The 18,269-nt window shown below is 46.7% G+C and overlaps 2 protein-coding genes across 2 annotated transcripts in view; one reads left to right on the top strand and one right to left on the bottom strand.

Moving 5' to 3' along the window:
- FBXO15 (F-box protein 15) overlaps positions 1 to 8,554 on the bottom strand; it is a 40,316-nt gene extending 31,762 nt beyond the window's left edge. The window contains exons 1-2 of the mRNA XM_029230856.1: positions 8,412 to 8,554; positions 1,297 to 1,407 (exon numbers count right to left, since the gene is read on the bottom strand). Of these exons, the coding sequence (XP_029086689.1) occupies positions 1,297 to 1,407; positions 8,412 to 8,554 (254 nt within the window). The remainder of the gene's footprint in view (positions 1 to 1,296; positions 1,408 to 8,411) is intronic.
- A 689-nt stretch (positions 8,555 to 9,243) lies between these two features.
- TIMM21 (translocase of inner mitochondrial membrane 21) lies at positions 9,244 to 16,748 on the top strand. Its single transcript, XM_029234269.1, has 6 exons — positions 9,244 to 9,807; positions 13,290 to 13,352; positions 13,448 to 13,545; positions 15,797 to 15,870; positions 15,957 to 16,062; positions 16,158 to 16,748. The coding sequence occupies exons 1-6, from the start codon at positions 9,507 to 9,509 to the stop codon at positions 16,251 to 16,253; spliced, it is 738 nt and encodes a 245-aa protein (XP_029090102.1). The 5' UTR covers positions 9,244 to 9,506; the 3' UTR covers positions 16,254 to 16,748.
- Positions 16,749 to 18,269: the final 1,521 nt, after the last annotated feature.

Genomic DNA, 18,269 nt, shown 5'->3' with positions numbered 1-18,269 from the left:
TCTTTCCTGACCATCCTAGCCCACTAATCTGGATTATGGAGTCCATTTGTTTTCTTGATAGCACGTACCCCAATTTATAATCCATTCCTTGTTTTAATCTGTGTTCCCCCCACAAGACCGTAAGCCTCATGAGAACACATGTGAGCGGCTCGCCACCTGCATTCTCCTCCAAGCATAGCATCTGGTACAGAGAAGGTCCTCGGATATTCATTAGAGGAACCAGCTGGATGCGTACCTGTCCTACTTCTCCTATCAGGTTATCAAATGACAGATTCTATTCCCAGAGTATACAAAGTTTAAATCAACGTCCTTAATTAAATCTTTCTTTTTTGTCCTTTTCTTTCTTTACAAAATCATAGCGAAAGTATGTACACTGTTACCTGAGCTAGTTATGACATGGTATTAAAAGCCCAAAACTTGAAGTCAGGCAATTTACGTTGGAAATGCGTAGACCAGGTGCACCCCCCGCCTTGCGTTGTAAGACGCTACAGCAGCGCCAAGCTTCCAGGACTCCACACAACACTGAGCATACAGCTGGTGCTCCAGAAACATCAGTACAGTACGAATCCACAAGCATTTCAGCATCAATCTCAAATAATAAATTTTTTAAAAAGTTTCTACAGATCTTGCTGCTGAGGGTCACAGTACAGAACCTGCCGTGGCAAAAGAGGCTCCCAAAATCCTGAAAGCTAATAAAGTCAGAGATCTTGTAAGCTTTCAGAAGAACACACTTTAATCTTCTTTCTCCTTTTTCAAGGGTCTTTATCAAATGGGAAGTGAATAATTCTGAAGAACCTTTTTTAAAAAGGAAAACTAAATTTACTTGTCACTTTTAGAAGTTTAGCTTCATGAAACTAGTCTAATAATGACAGGCTGATGACTCATAACCATCCTCTCCGTGTTGTGCATTCTTCCGACACAGTTCTATTCTTAGAGAGCTCAAAAGAGCAACCCGATGGGCTTCCCTGGTGGCGCAGTGGTTGAGAGTCTGCCTGCCAATGCAGGGGACACGGGTTCGAGCCCTGGTCTGGGAAGATCCCACATGCTGCGGAGCAACTAGCCCCGTGAGCCACAATTACTGAGCCTGTGCGTCTGGAGCCTGTGCTCCACAACAAGAGAGGCCGCAATAGTGAGAGGCCCGCGTACCGCGATGAAGAGTGGCCCCCGCTTGCTGCAACTAGAGAAAGCCCTGGCACAAAAACGAAGACCCAACACAGCAATAAATAAAAAATAAAATAAAAAGAGCAACCCGGTATATGCAGCCCCCCAGAGCAGCAGACCACCTCTGCTCCTTACCCGTCCAGAGACACAGAGCAGCCGGTGCAGGATTTCCCACAGAGCTCATCCAGCCGGGCCCGGTGACCCAGAGCGGCACAGCCCGCGACCAGCCTGACACCTCGCCCAGTTCTGAAAACAAACATGGAAAATACAAAGTATAAAGGCGCCTGTCCATTCCCCTCTACAAAACATAAAGGATTCATAAACTCCAAAGACTACTCACTATGAAACTTCATCTACAACAAGGGAGGGAGGGAGGGAGGGCAGCAGAGAGGATGGTGAGACATTCAGTGTCCTGAGTAAACCTGAAAACTGGACTCACTCTGACTGACGTGTTTTATTATAGGCTGTCAGCATATCAAAGAGCTGCTATAAAGTGTACTGAATGGAAATAAAAAGGGAATAGATAAAATGCATCAGCTGTCCAGTTCCAATAACACAACAGAAACCTAATAAAGATAACATCCACAGAGTAAAAAAATGTAAATTTGTGAACCAGAGCTGCCACCACAGTCTCCGAGTTTGCCGACCTTTGAGGAGTAACGGCTGGTTCCAGCTCTGGCAGTCACAGCCACAGGAGGACCAAACACTCATCCTCAAACTCGCTTACGCTTTGCATCTCACATTCAGTGGAACACGTTTTAATTGGCATTCTTTTTATTTTAGTGGTAAATAATAAATGTAAAATAATAGTGAATCTTATAGTCAATGGCTTTTAAGACTTAATGAGATCTAACATTTTATGCAGTTAGTCCTTTTCAGAACCTCCCAAAATAATTTTATTAAAAGCAGTCCTCAAGACCTGCAGTACTCAACAGCAGCTGGGCAGGGATCTGAAATGCCCAGAAAGTCACCAAGCTCAGTTTCCCACTTCTAGGCAGCAGTGCACAGAGAGCGCTCCTGGTGGGCACACGACTTCTCCTGGGAAGATCTGGAAGCTTCCTTTTTACCCCCTCCCCAATACACACACCGATAACTGCCCCACCTCCCGGCCAGCATGCTATTTCAGAAGTGACTAAAATCTAGAGTGCGTGTACTCTGTATGCTTAGTTCGCCAGCGCTACGGCTCTGAGGATGTCCTTTGTTCATCAAGGGTTTTACCACTCCCCCACCCCATTTTTCCCACCAAGATGACTTCCTGGATATATTTAGACTATCACTCAAAAAGGATATGGGCAATGATTGGGGGCAAAAGGAGGGGGGCCTAAGAACTTGGAAGTAAGGGCAACAGTCTCTCTGGAAGGGGAAGAATGAAATCCACACGGACAGATCTGAACAGAGGGTGGCCCTCAACCCCAAGCATAACCTGCTCTTAGGAGGCATGGGGAGTGTATCACCCATGGACTCGGAGTAGCCTGGTGCCTGCCACGGAGATGGACACGCCAACATGTACATGTCAGCAAGCGCTCAAGTCGCCTGACGATGCCCCAGGTGATTCTGACCAGCCAGAGAATGAGCTTCTCTTCCCTTAACAGATTTTTCTCTTCAGAAACAAGCATAATGGCTGGCACACAGTAAGCCCTCAATAAACATGAGATATCCTCTGCACGCTGGCACCTCAACCCAGGAGAGGCTGAATACAGGAAACCATTCCAGATCCTGCTGCTCCCCACGCCTCTCCATCCCAGCTTCAGCAAAAGGCACTCAGGCGCTCTTCATCTTATCTGACTTCCTAGCCAGATGCAGAGCAGTAGGGAAAGGGCAAGGAGAAATGCTAATCTGGAGAGCTTTGCAACGCCCTCTCCCCCTTTGGCCAGAGAACTCCACCTGTGCTGTAATTTTATACTTCTGTTGTTTCAGCAAAGATTTCCACAGTAGAAAAGCTTTAAGTCCATTGCCCTGGCTCTAACAGTAATCAGAGGTAAAATACAATTTCCTAATTGTATTAATTTCCTAGGGCTGCCTTAACAAAGTACCTTAAACTAGGTGGCTTATTGTCTCACAGACCTAGGGGCCAAATGCCCAAAATCAAGGTGCTGGGAGGGCCATGCTCCCTCCCAAGACTATGGGACAGAATCCTTCCTTGCCTCTTCCAGCTTCTGATGGTTGCTGACAATCCTTGGTGTTTCTTAGCTCATGGCAGCTAAGCTAACTAACTCCAATCTCTGCTCTCTCCTTACAAAGCCATCTTCCCTCTTTGTGTGTGTGTCTTCCTATAGAACAGCAGTCACATTCAATTTAGGACCCACCCTAATCCAGCATGACCTCATCTTAACTAATTACATCTGCAGAGACCCTATTTCCAAATAAAGTCACATCCTGAGGTTCTGCGTGGACATGAATTTGCGGGGGGAGATGGGGGCACTATTCAACATGATACACAATTTTTTTAAGTATTTTTAAATGATTTAAAAGCATTCCTTATTTTAAGTGGTTAACTAATCCTGCAAACTCTATATGACCTGTGTTACAGATTCAACGAAAGGTTTCTGACACTTAGGCTTTAAACAAAAGGAATTTCTTTTACCCGTCCGTCAAATAATAACAATATCTACCCAGAGTCCCCAGGTGGTGACCCTTAGACCACTACAAGTGTGAAGGGTCGTGCCGAGAAGTCTAAGAGTCTAGACACACACTGATGAAGACTGATGAAGGACTCTCCCTGATATGCTATTTTTTAACTTAAATGAACACTGCTGTGGTTGATCAAATATAAATTTGTCTAGAAGCATTAGTAAATTGATAACAGCTTTTTGCCATTACGTATTTCCTCAATCAAAAGATGCCAAAAAAAATCAAAACTATTACCCTAAACCTTTCCAAGGGAACTGAAGAAAAGTAAATCAATACAATCTATTGATCAGTTTCAATCTAGCGAGTTAGCAAAGACCAAATAAATGATAAGGACAAGGGCAGCTCTGCTGCAGACAAACAGGCATTCTCCTTCACTGCTGGGACCACAGGTTGGTGCAAACACTATGGACAGCCAAGTCCTTAAAAGGCACGTGTTTTTTTTAAGCCAAGAATCTCACATCTAGAAATATAACCCAAGGCAAAAAAACGAGCCCAAAGACTTCACTCAGGAATGTCCATCTCAAACCTGTCTGCACCTGGAAAAGTACCAGAAACTGTATAGACATCAGTTAAACCCCACGACCTCTGTAAAGTGAGCCACGTTCAGCCAATAAAAAGGGACAGTTTCAATACAGGTGGAAGTGTTTGCACAAAAACAAGTTCGTGACATCTCCCAGATGTCTGCACAGCCAGCTCCCTCACCTCCTGGATACAGGCCGCCATTCAAATGTCACTGTATCCCTGAGATCTTCTAGCCATACTCTCTAAAAACTCTAATCCATATCGCGCGCGCGCGCACACACACACACACTGCCCCCCCAGCACCTACCGCCATCCGACACCACTCATTTTGCTTGTCTACCTTGTTTGCTGTCATTGGGGTGTAAGCACCATGCTGGCAGGTCTTTTGCACGAGTTTTGTTCCCTGCTGATTCCTCAGCACCCACAACATGCCCAGCATGCAGAAGGCATTCGATAAATATCTGCTAAATTAATAACATCAACTGAAAAAGGCTGTATCAGTATGTACTAGATAATCTGATTTTTGTATTTCTCTCTTAAGGGAAAATGTAAACACATACATACAAAGAAAAGCGAACTTCGAGGAAAGCTAACAAGGTATTAACCGGTAATACATCTGATTCACAAGTTTATGGAATTACAGGTGGTAGTTTTTAAACGGGGGTTGGAAGATTGAAGGGACAGAACACCATGTACTTTCTAATGTTTCTTAATATACTGAAAATGTAATGAATTGTGGGGGTTTTGTTGCTTTAAAACTGAGAGCCCATATACAAGAAAGTTTGGGAGCACAGTTTCACAGCACCATCCTTTAGGCTGGAGCCGTGGTTTTCAAAGGCCTACACAGCATCCTGGGTACCAGGCCCCCCGAAATCTTGGAGCACAGCCTGCAGAAAGCACAAAACTTCTTTGAAGTCTCTTATTTAATATTAAAAGTTAATGCAAATATTGCATTCTACTGGATATCTTATCAGTGTTTGTCTTATCATAAAAATGTATTATATGACTCACCAGTTATTTAACATTTTCCCCCAAAGCTGTTACATTAATTTTCCACGTCAGGAAGGCGCCCCCTGCCCACTGGCTCCTATCTGTTCGAAAAGTACAGCCTATTTGTTGCTGTTTTGTTTTTCCATAATTAAAATAGATCTCCTGAGTCCCTCCTTTCCAGAGCAGAAGACTAAGTCTCTAACGAGGCAGCCAACAGTGACTTCTTCAAGGTCCCAAGCTAGAGGTCAAGAGCCCCAGGACCCTCCCCTCCTGACTGTCCTCCAGAGCTCCTTCCACCGTGTTACTATAGTTACTATACATCTTATCAGTATGGATTCTGGTACCATTGAAAGCACATCTCCGTTTCTCCATAAAAAAAACTAACTGCACATTTTTAAGGGCCACACAATTAACAATCAGTAAGTCCCATGCATGTGCTCATGGAGCTTGATCCCTAGCAGGGCCCTGTGGGGCTCCTGGACACAAAGCCTTTCTGTGCCCCCCATTTCTTTGATTATAGGAAATAGCCTTCATCCAGCCTCCTTGACCTTCCCTGAGTTCCAACGGGCAGATTCAAACAGTTGTTAATTAGGGAAGGGAGGGGATACAAGACAAGCGAGAAAAAGTCAAGGAAAACAATAGTTCAGCCTTGGGGCAAGGTCCTGGTGCCCCATCAATGGGTACACACATCTTTGATCTGTTCTGCAGATGCTAAAACGTCCTCCAGGTGGGAGAAGTTAACCATTAACGAAGGCATGCTGCCCACAAGTACCCACCGAGACACCAGACCAGTTGGAACCAGGTTGATGATGCCGACTCCCACTTACCTCACCACCAACCAATCAGAACAATGTCCACAAGCTGATTACGCCCTCTTTAAACCATTACTATAAAACTTCTCACTACCCTCTGGAAGGGGGGGTCACAGTTTTCGGAGGCGCTAGCCCCCTGTGTTCCCTCTTCGCCTGGCAAAGAAATAAAGCCACTTTTTTTCTTTCCTCCTAAATTCTGTCTCTGTATTTCTACTCGGCACCGGTGTATAGAAGCCAAGATTTCGGCAACAAGCTCTGTACCTCTACAAAGTTAAGTACACATTTAGCTGATATAATTAGTAAGATGACATTTAGTTTAAAACCGCCTTTTTTCAAGCGACAAACTTTACCTGATTGCTTTGAATTAAGTTTGGTATTTTAAAAACCTACTTTCTGGGCCTGATTTTTAATATCTGACAAATCAAAGAAATTAGACCAAGTAGAAATTAAGCCAACTTGATATGCTTTCTGCTATATTTCTTACAGTTTAAGGTATTTATTTATACAAATTCACATTTTGGGTTAAACAGGTTGACACATATCACACATTTTGTGTGATTCCTTGTTAAGAACTAATTCTTCTGCACTGAGACGTTAAAAATAACCACCTATGTAGACCATAATCATTCTTAGGAGCTGACTTTTCTTTACCAAAAAGAACTTACATCTCACCAAATCACAGGTTGAGGTGCAGACTCCCAAGCCAGGCATAATTACAGGCATTCTAATTACATCATTTCAACAAAAAGTTCACTCAACTTTCAAAGTAATAAAAGATTCATCATATAACAGTCATTTCGCTTCCACTAAAAGCACATTATATATAAAGACTACTTTTAGTAATAGTGGCAAATTAATGTAAAGTTCAAGCTTCCTATTTTAAATTCCTGTCTTTCTCTCCTACATAACAGAAATTTTGCAGGCATTGTCACCATTTTGTCACGAGGCTTGTGATATGTCTAGCATTACAGCTATTCTCAAGAACCAACTATTACCGTAATACCAAGGCAGAGGGCCCTGCTTCTGAAACCAGTGTAAGTAGGGTTAGCGGATCCCAGGATGGACAGAGGACACAGTCCTGGAGATTCAGGGGAAAAAATATACCTTAATTAGTTGAGCTGGTAAGTAACAGAATACTTTTCTATGCTTAAACATAGACATCTGGTTTGCTAGAAGGCATATTATGCCTGACTTTTTATATCTATAAATGGAGAATACCTACAAGGAAAAAGTCCTCAAGAATGCAAACGGTCCTTAGCATTATCCCTCCACCTGGTAATCTAACTGGGATGATGCGTGCAGAGTTGGGACCAGCTCAGAAAGAGGGATTTAACAAGGCATCACGACAGCACGTGGATATTTCTGACAAACTGGATCACTCGCTTTGAGAAGTGAGCCATTATCCTTGGAGTTAAGCTGAAGTTCCTTTTGGAAAGCAGCTGCCGGCTCCCACTACCCGCTCCTTCCCCAGCTCACTCCTCGAAGTTGCCTTCTCTCACTGTGGAAGAGGACCACCCTTCAGGCCCATGGTACCCCAAGAGAAATGGAACCGAGACGAGCCTCCAGACACCAGAACAAAGAACACCCCACGCCCCCGCGCTTGGGCATGAAAATGGCATTAGAGGATTAGAGGTTGAGCACCAAGGGGTAACTGTCTAGAAGGCATCCCTCCAGGGTTTGCTTAGAAACTCAGACCAGGCCTTGACGTCGGAGGTGCAGCTCCCAGACCAACCTGCCTAACAGAGTTACCTGGTTAGGGGTTGAGTCCTCCGTTCGTGAACTGGGAGCGGGAGAGAAAACCGATAATGTTTGATAAGCAGAATCTACTTCTCTAAGTTATAAAGTCATAAAAAAGACAAAAGGTGACTCCCGGTCCCAGAATTAGGAAGCAACTTTGGGAACGCGTTCTGGAGGGGACCGTGCCAGCGAGCCGCGGGTGGAGCGCGGAGTTGCGCACCAGTCCCCGCAGGTGAGCGCGTTCACGCGGCGGCTCACCGCGAGGGCTGCTCAGGGTTGCGGGGCTCGCACGCCGCCGTTCCCCGCAGGGCCCACTAACTGAACGAACTGAGGAAATACTCCCGGGAAGCTCCTCTACTTGTATCATGACTTGGGGTAACCCCACGCTTCCAAGTTTTAGAGACTTCCTCCCGCCGTCCTTCCAGACCTTTCCCGCGCTAAAAGGAGCGGCGAGCGACTCGCCACGGCGGAACCAACGAAAATAAAGGGAAAGGGAGGCGGGGGAGTGAGGGGCTTTCCTCGCAGGGGCTCCCCGGGCACGCGCCCCCCGAGAGTCACCTGAACCCCAAGCCCCCGGCTGCCTTCCCCGCTCTCCCGCGGGCCGAGCCGTCGCCGCCGAGTGGCGGGGGCCGCGCCATGAGGCCGCGCCAGGGCGGTTGCAGTTGCCGGCCGCGTCCGGTCGCCATGGAGACCCAGCGCATATGCTGCTCGGCGCGCTCCTCCTTCCGGCCGTCGCACCGCCCCGGGCCACGCCCACCCCACGCCAGCGCGCGCCCCATGCGCGTGCGCAGAAGCGGGGCAGGGCCGAGGACAATACAGCTTTTCCACGGGCTCCAGGAGCGGTTCTAGAAACTTCCGGGGCCCGGCTTCTACGCACGCCCGACGTGCTGACGCCGAGGACGCCTCGCGGCCGCGTGGGCTTTGTGGTGGCTTTGTCCCTTCCCACCGGCTGGCTCTGGGGTCGTTTGCGCGGTTTCCTGTCTGGTTTCCTTAGGAAGAACAAACGCAAAGGCTACATCATCTGCCCATAAGGAACATGATAGCGACAATCAGAACGAGAATTTCTGTTTATAGGGGGCTCTCTAGGGGTCGCAGGAACAAGCAGTTTATAATTGCTAACTTGACTTTTCAAGTTCTATTTGAATTAGCGCCAGGGGCACAAACCCCGCCCACCACCAACACGGCCCCGCCTTCTTGTCGCGCCAGGTACTGCGGCGCGTGCGCAGGGGCCCGCGCAGGGGAGTCTGGGAGGCGGCGAGAGATCAGCGCGCGCTCTGGCCGCCTTGCACTGTGGGCGATGTAGTCCTTGTGCCTTCCCCGCTGCGGCAACTCTGGGAGAAATGACGCCCTCAAACTACTATTCCCAGGACTCCTAGGGGTTTCCCCGGTTGCTTTGCAAAGGCCTGACGGGGATGGGGTGAATGTCAGCATAGAAAGTAATCGAATCACTTTAATTCCAGTAAAAAGAGGGCCGAAGAGAAGGGAAGGAGGACATCAACTCTTTTCGGGAGACTTTATCTTGATTTACGTTGCTGGAGCCAGAATTATTGGTGTGAACGCGAGGACTGGAGTCCGGGCTGGGTGTGTGGTGGGTAGTGAAGGTTTGCTCGTCACAGCTGGCATCTTCCCTAAGCGGAGCGGCTTTCCGGGAACATGATTTGTACTTTCCTACGAGCTGTACGGTGTACAGAGAAGCTGCACAGGTCCTCGGGGGAGCGGTTGTTTTTGGCACACTTTGTACTTAACAAAGCGTGCTTGAAGACTGAGCCCAATTGGAGATGGAAGCCGCGAGAGCATAAGAGAACCGTGCGACCTGGGTGTCTTTTGGGAGTCACCCAGAAAACCATCTGGACGCAAGGACAGAGCCCGCAGAGAGCGAAGGAGGACGGCAGCAAACAAGTGTCTGTGCACAGAAGTCAGAGCGGGGAAACCGCCATCTCAACGTCACAGAAAGGTAAAAGGGAAGTCCCTGTAACGGTCAGTCTTTCAGCAAACGTGATGAGAGCTGCCAGTGCCCTTTTACACAAGTTCAGTGCTAAGAATAAACAGTTCACACAAATTAAAAGGTAGAACCGTTAAACACAGTTTAGAACCAGAGAATACAGGCCCACAATTTTCTTCACAGATCTGAACTCAGATTTGAAAGTTGGTTTTGATATAACTTTGCTGAATTATGTCTATAAAATTTTTCTCAACTTTTCTTAGTTTGGTGACAGCTATATAAAACTTAACCATTGTTTAGAACTTTATAATAAACGAGTAGATTTCCCAGATGTTAGTTCATCTCATTTGAGCCTCAAATTTACTGTTTCAGACAGACATTAGTACTCGTTAGTATGTATAAGGCATATTTCCCCAATTTCACACAACTAAAAATTGAATGCAGATTTTCCCAGTCTCAGTTTTCTGATATCCAGGACAACCACTCCTGTATCTTTAGTCTTTCAGAATAGCACTGCCTCTGGCATTCCCCCTTAGATGTGATACTGCTTTTGATTTACTATTTTGGTCAGTAAGAGGCAGTTTCACAGGCTTTCATTGGACTTTACCCATTATGGTAGCTTTTAATCTGCCTCAAGGGAACTAAAGTAGGGACTGTTGTTGCCAATTACTGAGAATGTCCATTCCAGTTATACGTTGGGAATCAGGGAAATGACTGCCAGGTAAGTCCATGGCCCAGCTGTGAACCTTTTACAAGCCAGGCTCTTTATTATACAGCCACCATACGTACATAACAGAGGGACCATAATGACTCCTTGGGGTATTGATGTCAGCTCAGACTCTGTCCAGCAGACCTTGAAGTGTTTGGATGTCCCCCTTTTCCAGCATACAGTCACCAAGTGAATGGCCGTAGGGCTCAGGTGAAGGACCAGGGGAATCACATATACTTGCTCAGTATAGAAGCTGGCCTTCCTTCGGTAAATGGATTCCAGGTCTGAAGACTGATTCACATCCAGAAATTGAGCCGTTCATTATCATGGTTGCTCCCACCTGGCTTCAATGCCACGGCCGTCCCCATGGCATCAGGGCGCTTTGTTCTGTAACGCTGTGAAGTGTTTTCCAGGCCCTCCTACAGGACAGTCGGCTGGTAGATTTTGCCCTCGGTGTATTATACCCCCTGGAGCATGCCCAGAGTTTGCCACGGCAGTTCTGTCATTTTTACTTCACTTAATGTGGATCACGCTCTCTCCATCTTTCCAAGAGCGAACGTATCCATGCACCAGCTCCCAGGCTGCTTGTCAGACTTGAGTTTTTGCTCAGAGGAGAGTACTGCCCCTGTTGATCACCTCTCACTTGTCCAGTTCTGTATTCTGTGACCCTTCACGCTGCCGTTAGGATACAGCCGGCTCTGCTGGTGGGGCGTCCAGCCCCTTTGGGGATGGCCCGTTTCCTCTTTCCTCCCAGTTATGTTGTAACCTGGCCAGAGCACATGTCTCGCTAGATGGAAGCCCCCGCCAGGTCTTCAAGGAGGAGGAAGAGCTAGCCTTTAACTGGGAGGCGTGAGCTGCTGCTTCACGCCGGAGGGTTCAGGAGAACCTGCGGACTCAAGATTCTGGAGTGCGTCAGCCTTGATACCCCCTTGCCAAGCTGCAGGCTCCCTCTCTTCCCAAGTCACGGACCTTGGCCTTGGCACAAGAGACCTGGTGGGGTGAGAGTCCAGCCTCTCTGCTACTCTTTTGCCCTGGGTCTGGTCCTCAGCTTTTTCTGCCCTCTGGGTGCAACAAAGGAGTCTCCTGGTTTGCTGTGGAGGAGGCGTCTGACTTTCACACTTGACCTTCATTGGTGATCAGTTATCTCGTCCTCTCACTACCTTTCTCCAGTGCATTGGCAGCCTGCTACCACAGCCATCCAGTCCGAGTCCTTATAATTGCTTATTCCCCCTAAATTCCCCAAACGCGACACCCATCAGTGCACTCCCTCCCACCGGTGCTCCAGGCCACCAGCGGTGAGAGCCGCGGCAGTTGTGCGACCACTCCCTGCCGGGCCTGAGCTCCTCCTGCCACCAGGGACGAGTCCTCGAGGCCAGCCGGTGGCCAGTGATCCAGCTCTAAAATCCCAGTTTGGAGCTGCTTCCTAGGACCACTCCTGTAGCCCCGTCGTAGGGCGCGTTCCAGGGAAGCAGACTCAGTGGGGTCTGTGGGCAGGAGGTTTGGGGGCCTCCCGTGGGGAGGCTGGGCTGGGCAGAGGGAGAAGATGAAGCACGGGGCGTTTGCGATAGGGCCTCCGCCAGTCCTGCAGGAGCTCGGGGGCCCTTGCAGTCCTCTCATCTCAAGGTGTGGGGCTTGGGCACCAGCCAGGCACTGGGTGTGGGGAGGGCCAGGGCCTTGGATGCAGGGATTCCGCCAGCCAGCAGCCATGTCAGCTCCCCGCACCGGGGGTAACGGGAGCCTCGGTCCTGCGGGGAGCACGTGGGTGGTCACCACAACACCCCTCATTGCAGAGGCAGATGGCAGGAGGGGTTTTGTGTGAAAGTATACGGTCTGAAAGGGTCAAGAAGAGGAAGGGAGACGATGAGCAGCTTCTGCTGAAGAGTAACGTGATGCTTAAACAAACTTCGAGAACGCGTGGGCTGAGTGATACTCGGTGCGGGCTTTGCACATAGTACATACAGTCGATGTTTGTGGTTGAATAAACGGGGAAGATCCTTCCCGAGAGCCTAAGCGAAGCAGCGGTGAGTGTGCCGGGCGGGAATCGGGAGCAAAGGTGTTGGGGCAAAGGCCTGATCTGGGTCACGGGGAACGTCGCGGCTCCTGACCAGCGCGGGGTGCCGTGTTCTCAGCGTGCCGCCGGGCTCACAGCGGGCAGCTACTGCGCATTAAGTGTGTTTTGTGAGCTCGGTAGAGAATAGAATGAGATGGGTTATTTAAAAAAAAAAGGAAGTGCAGTATCTGTGCAGGTTCTTCATTTTCTAAAGCAGTTCGATTCACAAATCTGCCTGGCCAAGCAAAGTCCTGTTCTAAATTCAGTTCTGTTTCACAGCCAGCAGGGTGGCAGGCTGGGAAGGTCACTGACTGTTGAGGGTCGAGGCCCATTTTGACTGCAGCTGACAAAGCCAACACGTCTCTTACTGTGTGAACAGCAGACCGTATCCAGTGGTGCCTAATCAAGGACCGTTGTTTCCACTCAGAGGGACTGGATCACTTGTTCAAAGGGTTTCCTCATCTTAGACAATAAGGAGGCATTAAAATCATAATGCTACCTAAAGTAAAGAATCGATTCCTAAGCCCTGCTCCCAGAACCCTGCTGCGGTTCTTTCAGAAAGTTTCTTCAGGTGGTCCTGATTCACAGAGAGATTTGACAACAGCTGCTCCAGAACATGTACCGACCCCCTCATTAGGTCCTGAGCCCACGTCTCACCTGCTAGAGATCCTGAAGCCAGAAGCATCCCTGCTCACATCCGGCACACGTGTAACCAGTGGTGTTTTCTCTTTACAGTGAAAGAAGCTGGAAGAGATTTTACCTATTTAATAGTGGTGCTTATTGGAATCACCATTACAGGTTGAAAACACAGCAAGTATAAAACCCCTGAATATCTTTTTCATTTTCCATTTGTCTCGCTCTCGCTTTGCTTGAGCTTTTTCTTTGATTTTCAGGTGGCTTGTTTTACACGATCTTCAGAGAACTCTTTTCTTCATCCAGTCCTAATAAGATATATGGGAAAGCCCTAGAAAAATGCAGATTACATCCCGAGGTTAGTCCTCAAGATTGCATTACACAGACTCTGATCAGGGAGAGGAATGTGGCGGTGGGAGGGGCAGGCAGAGGTCACGTGCTAGTTCTGAGACTAGTGGATTTACATAATAATAAAACCGTAGTGGTTGGATTGTGATTACGTTATTAGCTCTTTGTTCTGTACTTGAAATGCTTTGATTACGGGTAGCACCCAAAGGCCCCTGCGGCAGTGTTTCCATCCTAAGGGTACAAGAGAGTCGTTTTACTAGTTGTCCTCAAGAATAAACGTTTAGAATATGCCAGAGTATTAAACTCACTAGTCTTTTTAAAACCCTGATTCATAATCTTGTGATCATAATAGTAATTGTTGATGCTTATTGAGAGCATATCATGCACCAAGCACTCTGCTCAGTGTTTGAGCACGTCGTCTTTATTGAGTCTCACAAGAACCACTTGTGTTGGGTGCTACTATTATCCTGTTTGCAGAAGGAAACTGATATTTAAAGAGATTAAGTAACTCAGCTAAGATGACTGAACCGGTAAGAGGGAGAGCCAGAACCTCAATCCCAGTTTGGGTGATTCCACACTTAGGCTTTTAAGCACAGCCTGCCTGAGCCACGCCCTGGAGGATGCAGATGTGGAAAAGCCGCCTGGATTCTTTTAAGGATCCTGTCCAGAGGAAGCTTTTCATAAGGCTTTCCAGTCACAGACAGAAAGCCCGTGTAGCCCGTGCAGTGCCAGATTTTACTCCTGGGTGGAAAACTTTGGCACTGAAACATCTTACTCATTGACATCTTAATTCTTGTACTTTGAAAGAAAATGGCAGGTGGCATCATAAATACCAGGGCTGTTTCTCACACAGACCAAGGAGTAAATGTCAGAGAAACAGACGTGAGGTCCCTGGGGAGGGGAAGCTTTTGAACCCGCAGATCCTCTCAGCGTCCATGCCCTGCCCTGGGTTTCCCTGGGGCACCACCTCCAAATGCTCCATGAGTGTCTCTAATCTTGTCAGGGCAGAAACGGCAGGAGCTAACGGCCTCTGGCATCTTTCTTTTTACTGGACTCAGGGCAGTCTGAGAACTGTGGAGGAGAAGGCAGAGGGGGAGGTGTCCCTCTGAGTAAGCTGAAACTCAGCAGGGAGTAAAGGAGGTTCCCATTAGAGTTACTGGGAGTCCTAATTACCCCTGACAAGAAACCCTTTACAGGGTCCAGAAATAAACACGAGCAGTAGCATAATTACATGTCAGGGCGCATCTCTAAGAAGAGAGGAAGAGTTGCTGTGTTATTCACAAACTCGGTCTTTCATAGATCTTCAGCATTTTGAACAGAACTTCACAGAATAAACACAAAGAGCGAGGTATTATTAAGGCCATAACTTAATTTGCCGCCTAAAAGAGCTCTATGAAGAATAATTAAACTTCAACAGTTCGATTTTGTTAGGATTTATTAGGGGCCTATTGTTTGCCAGGCACTTTGCTTGGTTGAGAAATAGAAAATACTTATGTTTTGATACAGACATGTTTAATCTATTAAATTATTTGAACAATCGTTTCAGCTACACAGTTCTTAAATATGTCTCATCTTACATATTAGTCTCTATATGTGCCTGAAATTTTTGATACTGAAGATGCCCAACAGACCAAATAAGAAAAATTTCCAGATTTGAAGCAATATTTGTTTTAGTTTGATATCACATTTCTGTTTTTTTTTGAAAAGGTTCCGAAGTATTTGCATTTTAAATTCAGTAAAAATTACATTTACACTTCATTGTGAGTTCTCCCATTGGGAATAATGGATTCCTACCTCTAGATCTGGTTTGTTTTAAATAAATCATTACTTGTTTTTATTTGTGTATTTAATAACTAAAAAATTATTTTGATCTCATAGCTTTTAGTATTAGACTCCATTGGGTAAATTTCACTAAAAATGTTCAGACATTTAAATATTTGAACACTTTGTTACATCGTGTTTCTTTTTGTAAAAGGGGAGTGGAAACAGCTCCACTTCAGCCTAACTGTTCTGAAACTACAAGTAACACCATAAAGTTACCTATTTCATTCTCTGTGCATGAAAAGTTTGAGTGTTAATTATGGGATGATTTTTGCATAATAACTCTTTTCCCAGTTTTCTTATCATTGGAGATATCATTTTGAAAGAGTCCCAGGCTTTTTTTTTTTTCTAAAATAAACCACTCAGTTTGTCAGAAAATATTTCCCTAGGAAGCTTAAAAAAAGTAGCCCTGACTGAGGAAGCATCACCTTACTTTGCAGGTCCTAAGTGTCTTCGGCGAGCCCCTTAAAGGCTATGGGGAGATGACGAGACGTGGCAGAAGGCAGCACGTCAGGTACTGCAGGCGGCTTGGATTTGAGAGCTTGGGGTGATGTTTAAGTGGGAGGAATTCAGGCTTGTGTGTTATCATTGTCTTGACAGTTTTATTGAATACGTTAAAGATGGGCTGAAACACATGCGTGTGAAATTCTACATCCAGGGCTCCGAGCCCGGGAAGCAAGGAACTGTGCATCTTGAAGTGAAAGAGGTAAGATCGTGTGGGGATGGGGTTTCTTGAACGCAGACTCAACGTAAAGTGCCAAAGAGCAGGGCAACACCTTGATACTCATTATTTTTTTCCAGAACCCAGAAAGTGGCGAATATGAATTTCAATATATATTTGTAGAACTTGAACCATATTCTAGAAGAACTATTGTCATTGAAGATAATCGATCTTAAGACAATTAAAAGAACAAGCAGCCACATGCTTCCTTACGGATGTGGAAAAATGCACATGAAGGCTCTGATCTTCACAGCCCTCTTCCAGAGTCTATTTCGAATAAAACAGGAAGGAGTGTAGCTCATAAAAGTGAAGGCAACTGGGTAGTTGTTGCATTTAGACAAACTAAATTAGAGGTTTTCTTGTACAGTGAAAAATCATGAAATAGAGCACACCTTATGTTAAATCATTGAATTGCTGATCATGAGCAGTGTTTCTGCTGTACTTAACATCATCTTTTATGATAAGAAATTTTTGTTATTAAAAATTTTACACCACGTAAATAAGAAAATAGCGGTATTTAATGCTTTTTCATGTTGTATAACTGTAAAAAGTCTGAAATAAAATTGAAACTAACAGAAAGATGTCAGAAGCAGCTTCCTTCCACATATTTTGGAATCTGACTTGAGAAACACTTGAAAATATTTGAGAAATATAGGGAACCAAGTGATACACTCTCCAAAATTATCATAGATAGGTGTACGCGTTGCATGTTTTTTATTTGTTGTTTTTTTGTTTTTTCTTTTTGCGGCACGCGGGCCTCTCACCGTCGTGGCCTCTCCCATTGCAGAGCACAGGCTCCGGACGCGCAGGCTCAGCGGCTATGGCTCACGGGCCCAGCCGCTCTGCGGCATGTGGGATCTTCCCAGACCGGGGCACGAACCCGCGTCCCCTGCATCGGCAGGCGGACTCTCAACCACTGCGCCACCAGGGAAGCCCAACGTTGCATGGTTTTTAGTAATCTAGTTTGTCTCATGTTTCCCCCTCTGTGAGTTGGGGTACTTGTGCACGGTAGGACACGTGCACGCTCTAAAGTTGGGTGGACCTGGGCTCTCACCAGGTGTGTGGGCCTCTGCAGGTACCTTAGCGTTATCAGACCTTGCTCTGTCCCATGTACCCGGAGCCAAGTACAGGATACATAAGAGCAGAAACCTGGCAAGTTTGGGTGGAAGAATGATTTTTAAAATACTGTGGTATGCAATCTCAGTTATGGTCTTAATCGTTGTGTCCCTGCAAAATTCATATGTTGAAATTCTAACCCCCAAGGAGCGGGGGGAGGGGTGCTTTGGGAGGTGATTAGGTCATGAGGGTGGAGCCCTCGTGAATGGGATTGGTGTCCTATAAAAGGGACCCCACATTTTCTAATAAAACTTTTTTTGTTACGACAAAAAAAAAAAAGGGACCCCACAGAGCTCCTTCACCCCTCCCCCAAGTGAGGACACAGTAGGACATCTGCAGCCTGGAAGAAGGCCTGAGTGTGTCCTTAGCCTAGTCTCAGCCTTAGAGTTTATCTACCTTATTACCCTAAATCCTCAAGCCTCCCCAGACTTTATGCATTAGTATACAGATAGGTCAAAACCCTGTTTTCTGCTCTTCTCCACTATAATAACATTGTGTTCTTTCAGTAGCCTAACTTGTATCTAATTTTACCATTTCGGCTACACCTTTTTCTCCTTCCTGCATACATTAGTTTTAATCCATCCCCTACTCCCTGTTCCCACCGCCCCTGTGTGCTGGGTGCTCCCAGAGGCCTTCGGCCAGGAAGTTAGAATCGGCTTCCACACCAGTCTCTGCCCCTTGTCTCTCCCCAGCTAATCTCCCTCCTCATGGCACAAGAGCCGCTTTCTAAACTCTGGTCTGATTGCGCCCTGTGCCCACTCACATCCTTCAGTGATTCCCAGATGCCCTGAAAACGGTAAATCCCGTCAGGTCCCAGTACTCTGCCTCAGTCCCCTCCCCCTGATCCCCCCTCCCCCAAGCCTAGTCCAGCCACCCTGGACCTGCTCAGACTCCATGGGGCCACTCCTTCAGACCCTTAAGTTCCAAAGTTTCACTGGTAGGCTGTTTTAAGAAGGTTATGTGTGTTTTGCTACTAAACATTCTCAGGCACTTGGAATTTTCTTAATGCTTAATCAGGCCAGTCTTTGGCAGGGTAGGATTTTTCCTCCCCTCAGTGGCAGTTTCAAAAGCCTTCT

Source organism: Monodon monoceros, unplaced genomic scaffold (genome assembly GCF_005190385.1).
Source record: "Monodon monoceros isolate NGI ecotype Baffin Bay Population unplaced genomic scaffold, NGI_Narwhal_1 Super_Scaffold_1, whole genome shotgun sequence".
Lineage (NCBI taxonomy): Eukaryota > Metazoa > Chordata > Mammalia > Artiodactyla > Monodontidae > Monodon > Monodon monoceros.
Note: the sequence above shows the minus strand (reverse complement) of the source record. Positions and strands in the feature narration are given on the sequence as shown.

What these genes read in the sequence shown, in the direction of transcription:
- TIMM21 (XM_029234269.1), top strand. Translation starts at nt 9,507, where the DNA reads ATGATTTGTACTTTCCTACGAGCTGTACGGTGTACAGAGAAGCTGCAC. An exon ending in CATCTCAACGTCACAGAAAG is followed by an intron (nt 9,808 to 13,289) that starts GTAAAAGGGAAG and finishes TTCTCTTTACAG; the next exon opens with TGAAAGAAGCTGGAAGAGAT. An exon ending in AATGCAGATTACATCCCGAG is followed by an intron (nt 13,546 to 15,796) that starts GTTAGTCCTCAA and finishes CTTACTTTGCAG; the next exon opens with GTCCTAAGTGTCTTCGGCGA.